The sequence below is a fragment of the Melospiza melodia genome, chromosome 6, assembly GCF_035770615.1.
Source record: "Melospiza melodia melodia isolate bMelMel2 chromosome 6, bMelMel2.pri, whole genome shotgun sequence".
Lineage (NCBI taxonomy): Eukaryota > Metazoa > Chordata > Aves > Passeriformes > Passerellidae > Melospiza > Melospiza melodia.
In genome coordinates, this window is record NC_086199.1 from 57,358,547 (window position 1) to 57,375,150 (window position 16,604).

General features: G+C 44.2%; 1 protein-coding gene across 1 annotated transcript; it reads right to left on the minus strand.

Annotated features, from left to right (window-relative positions):
• Positions 1–5,934: 5,934 nt before the first annotated feature.
• Positions 5,935–16,604, minus strand: WEE1 (WEE1 G2 checkpoint kinase). The gene is made up of 11 exons (XM_063158486.1): positions 16,041–16,604; positions 13,831–14,039; positions 13,273–13,339; positions 13,017–13,189; positions 11,991–12,112; positions 11,262–11,408; positions 10,775–10,870; positions 10,608–10,693; positions 10,339–10,509; positions 10,100–10,245; positions 5,935–7,302 (listed from the first exon to the last, which is right to left on the minus strand). Exons 1-11 carry the CDS (start codon positions 16,602–16,604, stop codon positions 7,152–7,154), a joined length of 1,932 nt encoding a protein of 643 aa, XP_063014556.1. The 3' UTR covers positions 5,935–7,151.

Here is a 16,604-nt window from a genome sequence, read left to right on the forward strand (position 1 = left end):
CAGAGCCATCTTTAAAAGGATTACAGCAAGGCACACCTATTTCACTATGGTTTTCTACTATTTATACATGTGCACAATACATGCATTTTTATTTAAACTTCAGAAAACAAACATAATGTAGGGGTAAAACACAGGTTACCTTTCAGTTCCTCCCTGGTAACACACTTCTTACTCTACACTTTCAGCTGATAAGGTGTTTCTCACCGAGTTACAGGATTCACCATAGAGAACAAAATACCACAGACACCTTACCTGCAGAGAGGAAGAGGAAATTCAGTCCCATGTGTGCTGCAATATCCCATCTTTTGGAGTGGAAACTGGAAAGAGAAATAGCCAATGGAAAAAGCCATTTAAGGAGAGTTAATGTAGAAGAAAGTCAGTCAGAATCAAGGAATCTTCAGTGTTAGAAAAGAGGATCATTGGGCACTCCTGTTAACCCAGCACTGCCATGTTCACCACTAAACCATTTCCCTCACTGCCACATCCACATATTTTTTGACTTCCAGGTATGGTGCTTCCACCACTTCCCTAGGCAACCTGTTCCAATGCCTAACAACCTTTTCAGTGAAGAAATTTTTCCTGATGTCCCATCTAAACCTCTCCTGGAGCAGCTTGAGGCCGTTCCCTGTTGTCCTGTCGCTGTTGCCTGGAGGAAGAGCCTGATCCCCACCTGGCTACAGCCTCCTTTTAAGCACTTGCAGAGAGCAACCAGGTCTCCTCTGAGCCTCTTTTTCTGCAGGCTAAACACCTCCAGCTCCCTCAGCTGCTCCTCGCAGGACTGGACACAGCACTGGAGGTGAGGCCTCACCAGTGCCCAGCACACAGCACAGGGGGACAATCCCTGCCCTGGCTCTGCTGCCCACCTATTTATGGCTTTCTTGGCCACCTGGGCCCACTCTGGCTCGTGTCCAGCCCCTGTGGACAGCACCCCAGGTCTTGTTCCCGGAGCAGCTCTCTATCCACTCTGCCCACAGCCTGCAGCACTGCCCAGGGTTGTTGTGACCCAAGGGCAGGACTGTCACTTCACTTTGTTGAACCTCATACAATGGCCTTGGCCCATCAATCCAGCCTTGACCCAATGTCTACAGGTCAAAAGGAGTTTAAAATCCCATGTGCAAAGACATGGATCAAATATATGAGGAGATTCTGCCCTGAACCTAAGGGCAGATTCTGCCCTGAACCTAAGTAGATGAGAATGGAAAGAGGCAAGAGGAAAGAGCTGCAGAGGCAGAAACATCACCTAGGGTTGGTGAGACTGCTAAAGGTTGGGAATAGCAGGTGTTTCTCCAGTCCCCCCATCCCTATCCTGTGAAACACCTTGCCTAAAATACTTCCATTAGTGGTGCCTTCTGCTGTCTGTAAATCAAGAGATGAACAAGATCTCCTCCATCAGGATGCAGGCTGAACACGAAGAATCTTCCTGTGTATAAATTCAGCAGCAGCAGCAGGTTTTATGTCCATCAGCTCCCTTGTCTGGCAGCAATCTGAGGGATACACAGGAGATCATGAATCACAGTCAGGCCACTTAGTCTGCTTTCATCTTGACTCAAAGAGAAATCAGTTTAGACCAGCATGATAATTCAGATGTCATGCTAAATGCTCATATTGTGTATTGTAAGGGAGTCAAATGACAGGCAAAAGGAAGATCTTTGAAGCCAATGCTGCAGCTTTTTCAAGACTGTCCAGAATCGCAAGTTCATTTTTAGGCGTGCACAACCTCAGATCTCTGGGCAACATGTTAAACAATAATAAATTGCTTCCTGTTTAATTAGGCCCAGCAATATTCTCTCCTCGGGGCACCTCCCTTTCCCCTAGCCCAATCCCATTATACTTTGGGAAGACAGAATCTCCATCCCGTTCCAGCTCTCAGCCAGGAGCAGTTTCCTGAGTGCTGTCCTGCCCAGTTTCCTCCTGCTTTCTCTGTGCCGCGTTTCTGGAGCTGAGAGCCTTTGCTGTGCTCAGCAGCTCCCTCCGAGGGTTCCAGGCTTCCCTGGAGGAGGGGAGGGCTCAGCAGGGCTCAGCCTGGTTTCACTCTGCTGGCCATGTTTAGAGCCAGGTCCCCAAGCCCAGTTACAGCTGGGATATTTATAGGTAGCACACACAGGGGTTTATTAAGCACATGCACACATTACACACCAGACCACATATACAGACACATGGTGAGGGTGCCCTTTCCAAGCCTACACAGCCAAAGGGGTGACTGGGGATGGACAAATGAAAACACACTTACCTGAGCTACTGCTGGCAAGAATGCTCAGTCGCTGCTGCAGAACAAGACAATGCCTTCTAACAATCAGAGTCGAGTGTCACACCAGCACACAAACACTTCAAAGACAAAATTCAGTGCTCAGTTAACAATTCTGTCCAGCAGGTGCTGCTGGAGACTACAAAACACATTCAGGCAAGGTCCAGCTGGCCAGCTTTTGGGAGGGTGTCAAACACATAGTGCCAAGGACAGGGTGCCCAAGTACACTTCTATTCATGAAACTTTTCAGTGTCATCAAGTAATGCAAGCTGGGACATTGAAATCGAGATTTGGAATATACAAGCAGTGCCTAACTCCATTTCTAAGTGGAGGTAAAACTTGTCTGTGACTTCCAAAATAAGCCAACTTGACAGGAAGATTTCAGGTTCTACATTTTAGTGATTCAGATCCATTCCAGCTAATAGGGCAACAGGATACTTGGAAACTGAAAAATGAACCCAACAAAAACTATAAAAAAAACCCTAGACAACTGCTGTATGGGGATATCTTCCCAAAACCAAAACAAAACAACATACAAAAATGACCTCCAATTGTATTTTGACAGTAATGGCATAAACAGAATTTCATGTAGTATTTGAACACCAGATGTGATTAAATATTTTTTAAAGTATACCATTTATGATTCAATTCAATTATTTAGCCCGCAAACCCATCAATATTTCTACAGACAATGGAAAGGTTTGAATTGCAAGATGAATTATCCAAACAGTGAACCTTGATACCTGACATTAATTTTTCTGTGTTAAATGGTGTTGTGTCTTTACAGGAAACTGAGTCTGTAGAAGCTTTAGTCCTTCACACCACTCACATTTTGGTCAGAAGATGCAGAAAGACTGAGAAAGACCAAGCAGGAGGTGTTGTCCAGTAATGCATCATTAGAAGATGGAGAAGACAGAGAGAGCAGACAAATGTCTAGAGGACCTGGGGGTATGAAATACCTGCTTTCAAGTATTTTTACATTCACTTTGAGTTCTTCATGAAGTCGTGTAGTCTGATCAAATAGTTAAGCTTGGGAAATTTAAGCTCGATGAATTCAGGAGAAATTGGTTAAATATTAAATATGGCTATTTTGAAGAACATGTTTGCCACCCAACTCTAATGCATGCTTCTTAGATTCAGCTACAGTTTTCCTCTCCAAGTGCTGAAGCTCATCCTGTTACACCATGCTTGGTTGAATCTCAGGTAATACCCAGTTCTACATTTTTGTGAGAGGTGAGAAGCTCCTCCTTCCACCTGCTCAACTACAGATAAGTTTGCCCCAAGTCTTCTTTTTGCACTAATTTGTAAGCTGCCAAAATTACTGTAAGATTGTTCCTATTAAAAAAAAGAAACCCCCTTCAATGTCAGTAAAAATAGATATCACTTCTTACTCAGTAAACATCTGAATCGTGAATCACTGCATGGTGGGAATTTTCATGGGAAGCTTTAACACACACTTCCCAAATTCTCTGCTCCTTCCTACCAGCCATTGTTGCAGCCAGGATTCACTGCCTCACCACCTGCATCAGAAAGGCTCATGAAAACTTGAGATAACATTTCTCGATTTGTGCTGCTCCCATAAATTACTTTAGAACTCTGAAATGCCTTTTTAAATACTGTCCTTGGCACACAGGAAAAAGTTAAAATGTCTAAAGTCATGTCAGCTCTATGGTTTAAGCAGGGCACCCCTTCAATGGCACGCAAAACCTGTGACCAGCACTAGAATAGACCCACAGAATTTTTTAGGTGGAAAATGCCTTTAAGATCATGGAATCCAACGTTAACCCAGCACTGCTGAGCCCACCACTCAACCACGTCCCTAAGTGCCACATCCACACAGCTTTTAAATAACCCCAGGGGTGGTGACACCACCACTTCCCCGGGCAGCCTGTTCCAATGCTTGACAAATGTTTCAGTGAAGAAATGGTTCCTCAAATCCCATCTAAGCCCTCCCTGGCACAACCTGAGACTGTTTCCTCTTGTCCTATGTCTTGTTACTTGGGAAAAGAAGCCGACCCCCACCTGGCTATTATTTCTCTTCAGGCAGTTGTAGAGAGTGGTAAGGTCTCTCCTGATCCTCCTTTTCTCCAGGCTGAACACCTCCAGCTCCCTCAGCTGCTTCTCACAGCACTCTCCAGACCCTTCCCCAGCTCTGTTTCCCTTCTCTGGACTCTCTCCAATCCCTCAATGTCTGTCTTGCAGTGAGGGGCCCAGAACTGGGAACAGCACTTGAGGTGTGGCCTCACCATGCCCAGCACAGGGGACAATCCCTGCCCTGCTCCTGCCAGACTCCCTATTGCTGATCCAGGCCAGGATGCCACTGGCTGCCTTGGCCACTTGGCTCACGTTCAGCCTGTGTTGCAGCACCCCCAGGTCCTTTTCCACTGGGCAGTTTTCCAGCCACTCCTCCCCCACCCGCAGCACTGCCTGGGGTTGTTGTGGCCCAGGGAGAGGATCTGGCACTTGGCCTTGCTGAACCTCCTGCAGCTGTCCTCAGCCCATCGATCCAGGCTGTCCAGATCCCTCTGCTGAGCCTTCATCCCTCCCTCAGATCATCATTCCTGCACAACTTGGTGTCATCTACAAACTGAGGGATCTTTCAGTCCTCTCACCCAGATCAATGAAAAGGACATTAACAGGACTGGGCCCCACAGTGACCCTGAGGAGCACCACTGGTGGCTGGCCTCCAGCAGGATAGAGCTCCATCCACCACCTCCCTGGGCCCAGCAATCCAGGCCATTCTTCACCCAGCCACGAGCACAGCTTGTTTGCACAGCAATGCCTCTACTGATGTTACAGGTCTCTGAAAATTGGTGATAAGGAGCACAGAACTATAATAGATATAACAGATTTTTTACAGTGTAGAGATAGAAAGGCTTAATTTCACTGATAACCCACCAACAGGAATTTCTGACTGTTTAGAAGTATGCTTAAAGGTCTCACTTAATGTAGATGAACATTAAAACACTGCAACAAACCCATATATTTTAAATTCTCTCACAAACAAGACAGGGCTATCTTATACAGTAAAAACCTAAAGGTATTTCAATGTACTAATTTTTCAGTTATCAGTAAAATATCAGTATTCATATCCCTTAAACCAATACTCTGAATTTCACTGTCATATGACTAGAACTGAGAACTCTTATTTTCGGCTAACTGCAAAGCTGAATTTTCTGAGTCCATAGAATTCAGGCACAGCTTCTGTGAGTCACCTGTGGCTCTAACACAAGGTAAAAACTTCCACAACGGACTGATCTGTTAAGCCTTTGTTTACTGTGTCTCTCTTCTTTACACTTGCCTCCATGCCACAGAACATGCCATCACTGAAATATTCCAACTCCTCCCACTGTTTTCTTCCCAACTTCTAAATCAGCAGCTCTCTTCCTATTCTCATCAGTTCCTGCATTTTTCCCTTACCTCAGACCCAGCTATTCCTTCACACAGTTTCTATTCCTCCACCATCAGTCATGGGTTCCACTTCTTCCAGGGGTTTCATCTTTGCCAATGCAATACCACTCCTGAGGCTGCACAGACAGACTGCTATGAGCACTAACAAACCCAGGGAGTAGGAGCCTTCTCTCCTAACTATCAGCAAGTCTCTTATCTCACTCAGTCCCACTCTCAGGACAGGGAGTCACAAGCATCAGGCATGAGTGGGAAGCAGATCTCATCAGGAGTTGCCATACTATATTCCCAACTCAGTATTTTATTTCTGTAACTAGAAAGTTAAATAAGTGTTACACAATATTAAACAGAACTTTTACCTTTAATATTCAAATTCAACACTAGTAAGAACAAATAGAGCACAAAAGGGAAACATTGTTTTAAGTAAAATGAATGAAGAGACAAGCCAGTAATCAGAACAGTTCTTCTGTCAGCCTAAGTTCAACATCAGCATTGGTTCCATGGCCACATTCTGTTCCACATATTGGAACTTCAAACTGAATTGTTAAGCTGTGTCTGCTGGCATCCCAGACTGCAGTTTCTGTATAGTACACTATAAGCATGATCAAACTTATGTACATAAACAATGAAAAACAACCTGAACACACTAAACAACTATTTACAAGTATTCCAACATAAAAAAACAAACATACAATAGCCCAAGAATGGGCAACTGAAGAAAATATGAACATTCAGAGAACCTTATTAGAAAGTAGAACAAAACATCAATAGCAAAGACATTAACAATTGCACTACACTAATACAGAGTCCAAATATTAAATTGGTGCATTTTTTCACAATGCACTAGCTTTGAGAGAAAAATGCTGCCTTCACTAAAATGCAGCTTACATCTGTTTCACGTAATTGCTTTAACAAGAAGCCTATTAACACAAGAATGATTGTTTTAATGCTACAGTTTACAGCAAGGACATTGAACTAAAAATAGCAGCAGTTCCACATGGCACTTAATTCCACAGGTTCCTAAGCTGTGGTTTATGCAATGCCTACAAAGTGCTCCCAGTTGAATATACAAATAAAATTCACAACAGAAGTCTACCTGACATCAGGTACATTGACTGTAGGTGGCCTTAAAGCCTGTCTTTTAAAATTTATTCCCCCTCTGCTCCAAAATAAAAAAAAAATTAACTATCAAAGTAAGGCCTCCTCCCTCCTTCTTAAAAGATTAGGGATATTGCTTCTTATTACAACGCTGTAACACTACAAAGCAGCACACCACTATAGTGGTTAACCCTAGGACAACATAACATCTAACAGTGTAACCGAAGGCTTATGGAGTAACATCCAGGAGAGTAACCGAGTCCATCAGCCCCGATGGTGAATGCAGAACCAGCCATAGGGTATGAGTAAAAACCAGAAGCAAGAGCTGTCAAACTGGTGATACTGCCTACAGGACAAGGAAGAGGAGCTGAAGGCTCCCCCAGTTCCTGGCTGTGGTGGGTCAGTAGATGGTGAGGCTCAGCGAGCGGTTCATCTTCTTGCCGATGAGGCGCGACGGGCGGCTCTGCGTCGCCGAGCGCGTGGCCATCCTGTCCGTGAACAGCGCGCGCTCCTCGGCCGCCGCCTTGGCCAGCTGCGCCTTCTTCAGCTCCCTGCAACACAGGGACACGGCTCAGCACAGCCACAGACAGCAACACAGATACAGCAGTCACCATCCACAACTCTGGGTCAGGTTTAGGTCATACTGACAGCGTTATGATTCACATCCCCCTGTTTCCAGCCAGACGGCAGAGGTAGCATGCTCATTACTTGTACAGATGTTCTTTCTTTTGAAAAGCAAGGGAAGGAAATGAAAAATTCACACAACTCAGATTCTGAAATCTAGCCTGCTGCAAGCAGCTCAGCACTTCAATTACCAGGACACAGGAGGGTGCTTTTGTCACAGACATCTTTTATGAAAAATATATTTTTTAAGATTTTTTTTCTCCTGAGAAGCCTCAGGAACAAAACATAAACAATGATTATCTGCTGCTGTGGAATGCAACAGGTAGACCTGTGATTGGTCCCATAGAGTTGTTTCTAATTAATGGCCAATCACACTCAGCTGGCTTGGACTCTGTCTGAAACACAAGCCTTTGTTATTCATTCCTTCTTTTTCTATTCTTAGCTAGCCTTCTGATGAAATCCTTTCTTCTATTCTTTTAGTATAGTTTTAGTATAATATATATAATAAAATAATAAATCAAGCCTTCTGAAACATGGAGTCAGATCGTCGTCTCTTCCCTCATCCTCAGACCCCTGTGAACACCATCACACTTTTACCTCCTGGCACAAGGCTCGTGTTAAGTCAGAGTTCATTACCAAGGCTTGCCCAAAGGAAGCAAATTCAGCCACACCTGAACTTCTGTGGGAGTCAGACACTTAGATGAACACAGATGTGTGTAACTGACAACACACAGTTCAGGAAGCATCCTTTTCCTTTTGCATACCCACATCAAAAGCTGATCACCACCTCCACATTTTTTGCCTAACAAAAATGGGAGCCTGCAAGGCAGAGTCACTGAAGGCAGCACAGGCCATTGCCCCTGTGCAAGATTCTGCTAGCTGCTCTGTTTCAGAGAATTACCAATACCCAGCCTGAGGACAAAGTTAAATCTAACTCAGGATAAAGTTATAAAGTAGTCCAATGAAAGAGCACAGCTATCTTTATAAACATTTCCCCCATACACTGCTTTTCTCCTTTCTTCAAATACTGACATATGGCTAAACCTCAGCCTTCCCCCATACTCTCTCCCTTCCACAATCTCAAACTATCCATTAAAGAACTTTCTCTACCATGAGTACTTGTAATCTCACTTCACACCTGGCTGCAAAGCAAAATGAAATGTTACAAGCTTGCTGCACATTGGTGGTGTATTCAGTTTTAAGCTACATGTTTTACTTTAATAAGCAATTCCCATTCTTGTAAGCCAGAGTTAACACCTGTGCCCCATATAATCACCCCCACATTTATCACTGTGCCAGTTCACTGGAAGAGAATGCAACCAATTTTCAGTCCTCTTCCTTGTGAACAAATACACACTTGTGTGCTTGCCCAACCACCACACCACTTTACCAGGAAATTTAGTTTTACAATATCCTTCCACTCTTCCCTAGAAGTCTTGAGTTCTTGCCTAGAAATCTTGAATTCTTCCTTCCTCTGAAGAGGACAACACAGTAGAAAAGCTGAGTTGCCTTAAAAGGATTTTTTTCACTGAAGATGACTTACATACTAAAGTGGTATTTTAAATGGTTCAAATGCCGAAATGTAAGAAAAAACAAACTCAACAGAAAAAACCCTGTCCCCCCAAACTACCTGAAGTATTTTATGGAGCACTATGCCACACAACAGTAAAAATTACTGTGGCTAAGTGTTGTTTTTAAATCATTCTTAGATTTACAAGGATGTATCCTTGTTGCCAGGCTAGAAGGGATCTTCACAAAACACTAGCTTTGCCATTTTTCTTTTTCAAGAGGTGCAAAAAGATGTTGTCTTAATCTACACAAGCAACTTACCTCAGCAAATCTGCCCTTTAGCAACCTGCACAAATTGTCTGATTATTCTTTCAATGTAATTCATAATATTATGAAGATAACCAGCTAATCCAGTACATCTGGCTGTGGTCAGACTAGCAATGGCAAGATAAGCAGGTAACAATGGAGTGAACTTGAATGTGAAATTAACATCTTCATTCAAGACATACCACTCCAAAATAAATCAGTGATCTATATTCCCTCATAAAAGCCTGCCCATTATGTATAACACATGCAAAGATAACTGAAGTCAAAGTGACAGATGGCTGCTTATTGATTTACTAACTCTTTCCCTGAAATTCAAGCAGAAATCAGACTTTCCTAAAGGGAATCTCTTTTTCCAAACTTTAATTCAGAGTGAGTGTTTGAGCAAGGGGTAGGACAAGATGACCTCTAGATACAAATGATTCTCTGGTGACCCAGTAACACTGCTGTGTACAATTCAATCAGTCCAATAACATTCCTGATGTGCCATTCCATTTAGGTTCAAAACAGGCAATTTAAGTCATTTTCCAACATTTCAATGTACAAATGACCTAGGAAAACACAGACTCAAATCATACAGATGTAAGCTAGGCTATACCTGTCACAGAAGTGTGCACTGTCCTGAAACATCTGTTTAAAGCCATAATGTTTTGTATGCCTTGAATACTAACAGTGCTTTTGAGATTCCCTTAGAGCGTTCAAGAGTTCTTTCAGTGGCCAAAGTTCCTTTTAAAGTTCCACGACCCACTTTGCACTCTCAGGTACGCACATGCATACAGATTTGTGGATCTCACCCACAAACAAGGACACCCCTGTTTTACCATCACTTCACTCTCAGGTGAGAACCTGTTAGAAATGAAGTTCTGTTAAGGACCCCAAGGCCCTACTTACTTTTGCAAGAGGGAGTTCTTGAATTTTTCAGCGTTCAGCTCTATCCGCAGCTGCTCCGCGCTCTTTTTTGCGGCAGAGAGAAGCACCGAATGCTTCACCAGGGCCACAGCCGAAGGCCTTTTCTCAGGATCAGGATTAATCATAACCTTGGGGAAAAACAACACAAGGCATCCTTGTCAAGGCCAGCAAGACAATAAATCACACTTATCAGCGAGCTACTAGTACACAGGAGTTCTTACTTTTAGTAAGTCTACTAATTCTTGAGAAAGCACTTGTGGCAGCCTGGGCAGCTTTCCTTGCCGGATTTCATGCCACTGGTCCCCGTTGGTTGGAAGAGGCTCAGCACCAGCAGCACAGACAACAGTCAGAGCGAGAGCAAAGATATCCGCCTTTGGCAAGTGAGTGTAGTTCTTCAAAAGAAAAAAGGAAAAATAAATTCACCATTTTTTCCCTAAAGGAAACAGCATGCAGGCCTAACATCATTGCTTCCCACAAACAGAACAGTTACCTCTTGTAGGACTTCATTTGCAAGGAAACGGCTGTCACCTTCTTCCACTTGAGGACTAGAGACTCGAGTTACATGGCCCAGGTCACCTGCAAGGAGGAAAGAAAGTTAATTTTCAGAAGACAACGAGATGATGCAATTCTTTTGCACACAAGCGTGTTTTTTCTCACCTATTTTAAAAATTACTCTGTCAGATGACCAGTCATCATCATCGCCTTCCTCTAGAGTTATACTCGGGACTGATGTTCTAGATATGAAAATGTTACCTGAAAAATAGCAGAATTGTTAAAACAAACATTCCTGTACCATTTGTACTTGACCTAGTTTCACTACAGTTTCCTTTAGCCATGCAGAAGTTTTATTTGTATATAAACCCTGTTCAAAGAGTGAGAAGCTATAACTGATTCGCTGTGGCCCCTCTGCTGGGAAGGCAGCCAAGTGTTATGCAAGTAGAGTCAATTACACAAAAAGGACCCAAGATAAACTCAACAGTTTAGGTCTGCTGGCCAATTTTATAACTGACATCTTTGTGCTCCTATTCAGAGCTTCAGGGAAGAATTTACAGTTAGTAAGGTGTGGCTAACTGTTCATTTTTCTACAGCAGATTAAATGAACTGAGCAAGTTGTCAATAGAGAGTAAAGTAGTTACAAACTTACTAGGTTTGATGTCCATGTGTACCAGGGACATCGAATGAATGTACTTTAAACCTCGAGCCACTTGAAGCAGCAAGTCCTTCAGTTCTGGTTCAGTAAAGTAACGCATATTCCTGTAATTTTCACTTATGGCATCTGCTAAACTGCCACCTGGAAAACCATTAAAAAAAACAAGTTATACTTTTGCATCAAACAGCTGACAATGTAACTACAACTAGCTCCCAAAACTAAGTGAATATATCACAGAGAACTTGCTGACAATATACAGTAAGTGTAAAATATGGTGCTGTATCCTCTTCTCAGCCATATAACAATATAATAAAATTCTTTTCTCCTGTAGTTGTCAGACTAACAGGATATCAACACAAGGAAAAGGGCTCTCTCTCTCTTCCAAATCTCCATCAGGGCATCAACAATAGCAAAATGCTTCCGAATCAAGTTTAATCTCCTTTTTAATGGGAACTCTAGCAATTTTCTCTATTCCAGCTTGTACTACTGTACAGAAGAAAGAAAAGTTCTTCTGCTCACAAACATCTCACATACTTCCAGTATGCTTGAACATGCATGACTCGGTCTGCAACTTTGTACATTTTTGCTTCATCCATCTGCTAAGCCTTTTCCAGAAAGGAAAACCAGTCACTTGGGAGAAAGACCGCATGGGCTATGAGTAGGGTAATCAGTTCCTAACTATTGTTAACAGCTTGTAGATACCTGTATGTCTTCTTTACTTACCATTGCAATATTCATTCTGTATAAGCATGTGATCATCTTCTGCCCATGCAGAGTAGTACCTCACTACATGGGAATGCTGTCCCAGAACTGCATGTGCATAGACCTCTCTTAAAGCATTCTGCCTGTTAGTCACAAAAAACAGCACATGTGAGTATTGTGAAGTGAAATTAGTACCATTTCTTATTACAGTAGGTATTTCTAATTAAAATCTTGCTATTCAATTCTGTGGCACCCTAAGCTGGATTTGTACTTGTGTCCAAACAGTTAAAATAATTTACATTATATTAAAAGACTTAATCTATGGAACATCAAAACAATAGTTTGGTGTGAGAGCCACACTTCCATTACATACTTGCCAACCAGTAGGAATAGCAAACTTTAAGATGCATGACTAAAGTTCTAGGCAAAAAATAAAAGTGTTCATAAGCCAAGGGTTTGACTGAACTCAACATTCACTAGATTGTAAATCTGGTATGCAATTTTGTGCAACTCAGACTTAGGAGGTTTATATTATAACTATCTGAACACACTATTGTGTGTTCAAATACTTATAAACTATTCAAACAACTATTCCCCACACTGAAGTGTGGGGGAAAGTCCTGAATCACAGGCTCATTCACAAATGCCAAAAAATACCCTCAAACTGACTTAACTCATCTACATGCCACTTCAAGCTGACAAGGACGAGGACTCAGTTGGAAATAGCGCCCTCCTTCCATCTCTCAAAGATGACCTTTGCAAGCAAGGGTTATTCTCACTTTGAGAGCAGTCTGTTTCCACACAGAACACTGGGACAAACATCTGGCAGGAGAGAGGCCAATCAGCCTTTTCTCCCCAGTACTGCACAGTACCTGGGGAGTGGGTGGGGAAGAAAAAAATCAAGTGGCTTCAAAACTGTATCTCTTTTACATTTAATTCGTGTTCATTTTGTACTGTCCTCTTAAATGCCTTCTCTAGACACCAACACAAAGAGTCAAGAAGAAACACCAAGAGAAGACTTAAGTTTTAAGAGCAGGAAGTACTCACTCATCCACTGAGCCAGCCAGGGGTTTCTTGGATCGTTTGATTGCATAGATGCAGCCATCCAGCCTCTTCACACACTTAAACACAGAGCCAAATTCACCAGACCCAATTTTCTCCAGTTCATGGAATTCGGTTGCATACCGTGACTTCATGTTACTTTCTGTTATTGTTATCCTCTGCAAAGATTACCAAGGAAAATATTTAGGTCTGCAGATACACAAACTGCTGAAATTAGTATCAAGGTTTAAAGATGAAATACCTTAGCAGGTCTCATGGTTTCCTCTTCAGGCTCTCCATCACTTGGTTCCATGTCCTCCCCACAAGAGCTGAAATTCACACCAGAAATAACATGGTTTAAGTAAACTTAGAACTGAAGCCCAGAAGCTGTTGAATTTTTCTGAGATCTAGTTTTCCTATCTAACTTTAGTTAACTAATTGAACACTAGACATCTGTAAACACAAACTCATAAAATTGTCATGCTAGTATCTTTGTCATTTCTTTCTTCATGTTTCACACTTGTATTTAATGCATTTTTCCCCCTCCTGAATAAAAGACTGTGCACGGCCCATTGTGTGAGGGGAAAAAGACCAGCACAGAGCCTAGTCTATTCTCTCTGCACAGTAATCAAAAGATCTAATGCTAAATGATTATTTCATGCTATCATGCCCCTTGAAGTACATCCTTTAAGAGCTGTATTATACATTACTAACAACCTGCAAGCAAAAATACATTCTTAGAAGCAATTTGTAGCAAAATCTTTGCAGTCAAAAGTAGCTCTAAATACAAGTTTAACAAAGGAAGCTACAAGTCACTCACTCATTCCAGTGTATCCTCTTCCTCCTCCGACATTTGCCATCAGAGTTGTGAAGGAACATGGAGTCAGGAGTGAAGGGATTGATGTTCACATGAGGTGTTTGTCTAAAATCTTCTTCTTGCTTCTCTGATTTCCCAACATTCATAAACAGCGAGCCCCCTCGAAGTTTGACTGAGCTGGAGCCTAAACCTTGTGCTTTAGAAAGCAAACTCTGTATTTAAAAAAAAAAAAAAGAAACAAAACCAAAATATTTTTAGTCATTCATAACCTTGACATTGCCTTAGACATTAAACAGTCAGGTTATGCCTGAAGCCATCATTACAGTATTGTCTAATTAAAGTTAGCATCAGTTGTTTAAATATCTGCATTTCCATCAAAAAGCCTAAGAAACCATAATGCTTTCTACTCTACACAGAAACAGTTCAAGCAAACAAATATTAAAATTAAAAGACAGCAAAGCTGATGATGAGAGTAACCTTTTTCTGTCTTTAATCATTTAATCACCTAAACTTCTTGGACAAATCTTTGTCCATTAAATGAACACAGATGAAACTCAAGGACAATCCTGTACTGTATCACTACGATTTGCACGTGCATAATGTGGAAGCTATATCAAACATGAAATGATCTTTGCTTTCTACAAATTTAAGTGACAATCTTAAATGGCAAATGCAACATTTAATATTGATGCACTGATGCATCTTCTGAGCCTACAAAAATCGTTTCAAGAATTGGCAGCATGGCTGCACAGCCAGTTAAATATCCAAAACTCATCTTCTGGGTGGTAACTTGCCAGACCAGGCATCTTCCAGGCACATAACAAAACCTCTCCCCTGCACCTGAGTCTCCTCCATCCTGGTGAGGATGCAGGGATGACTGGATCACAAGCAGGAGCATCACCTTATCCTAACAACAAAATAAAGGCTTGACAGGACTAAAGCCTAAACCACCACAGGGAAGCACACTCAGTACATGGGAATCTCAACTGCAATCCTGAAATCTGCCCTAGATGAAGACCTGTGCTTCTCAGGACACACTTCTGTACTTCCACTGGATACCTGAACCACCTGATTCTTCCAAAGATGACCTATGTAGAATGTGGCCACCTAATTTAAGAACCCCACTGAACTGCTGTGTTAAAAACTTGTTTCTAGTATCATATTCCACAAAACTTTTGCAGCTCTGAAGTGTCTGCCTCTGACAAGGTGTAAAATCACCACCAATTTCACCTTTTACACATTTGTACCACTGATCTTCACCAGAGAACCCTCACTGGAGATGGAAGCTGTAGAAAACCAATTAAGAAGGAAGCCTTCCTCACACCTTAAGTCAGTTGTTTTCCATCTATAGCCTATAGACCCCTGGGAGATTATCCCCGGGGATTATCCCAGGATTACTTCTAAAGGGCTATATGAAAAGTAATGAAGAAAGGAAGCCAATTATCACTTGATTTAAATTCACTATACGGGATTTTACACAGCGTCGAGTTCAAAAGTTGAAATGCCTTCCAAAAGTCTGCTATTGACAGAGTTAAGAGCTGCTACCCATGTTTCCCTCTAAACTTTGGACTCCCCCAGTTTCCGAGCACCGAAGTGTTTCACGTTCGATGCAGGAGGAGTGCAGAGGCTGAGGCAGCGCTGGCGCACGGCAGGAGCGCTCCAACACGCCGGGATGGCAGCAGCGCCCATCGGAACGGAGCAGCCTCTGAGATCATCGGGCCCGGCCCATGACCCAGCCCCGCCGTGTCACCCGGCCCACGGCACCGAGAGCCATCGGTCCATCCTTCCTTAAACACCTCCAGGGACGGTGACCTCACCACCTCCCAGGGCATTCCATTCCCATGTCCAGTCACCCTTCCTGTGAAGAAACTCCTCCTAGGACACGCCAGCTCACCGAGACACGCTCAGGATCACACCCCAAGCCGAGCTTTAACTTTCGGGCTACACCCCTACCAACCAACGCCCACTCCACGCTCCAGCACGCACTCCAGGAGCTTTAACACTCCACGCTCGCACTTTTCAAACACTTTCCACAAAACACTGCCAAACTCGGGAAACCTTTTTGTTTCTATATGACTAACACCTAAGTAAGCGGCTCGCCCCGTGTCCCGTCGGGAGGCGGCGCCGCCCGGCCCCGCCCCGTCCCGGCCGGAGCCCCCGGCGCGGTCCCGAGCGGCGCCCCCGCCGTTACATAACGGACCAGCCCGGCTCACCTTGGGCGTGTGCGGCGTGTCGAACAGGCGCAGCTTGCGCAGGGTCTTGTGCGGCGGCGTGCCCGGGTAGTCGGGCAGCGGCGAGCCGGGCTCCTCGCCCCGCGCCCCCCGGTACCCGCCGGCCGCCGGGTGCGGCGGGGAGCGCTCGCAGCAGCGCCGGCCCTTGTGCGGGGCCAGCGGCGAGGGCGAGTCGAGCAGGAAATAGGCTCCGGGCGACTTGACCGGCGACGAGCCGAAGCCTTCCTCCTCCCACGAGTCCCCCTCGTCCGGCAGCGGCGCCGCCGCCGGCTCCATCTCCTCCTCCTCCTCCTCCAGCAGGGGCGGGTCGCTCCGCGCCGGGGTGCGCGCGGCCGAGAGCGGCGAGTCCGCCTCCTGGAACGCCGAATCCTCGCCGGTGCTGTTGGCGCTGCTGCTGCCGCAGCCTTCCTCCTCCTCCTCTTCCTCCTCCTCCTCGCAGTCGCTGTGGCCGCTCAAGAACAGCAGCTTCTGCCGGATCGGGGCCGCCGCCCGCCGGGCCGAGACGCGCCGCGGCGGCGCCGCCCGCTGCAGGCTGAGGAAGCTCAT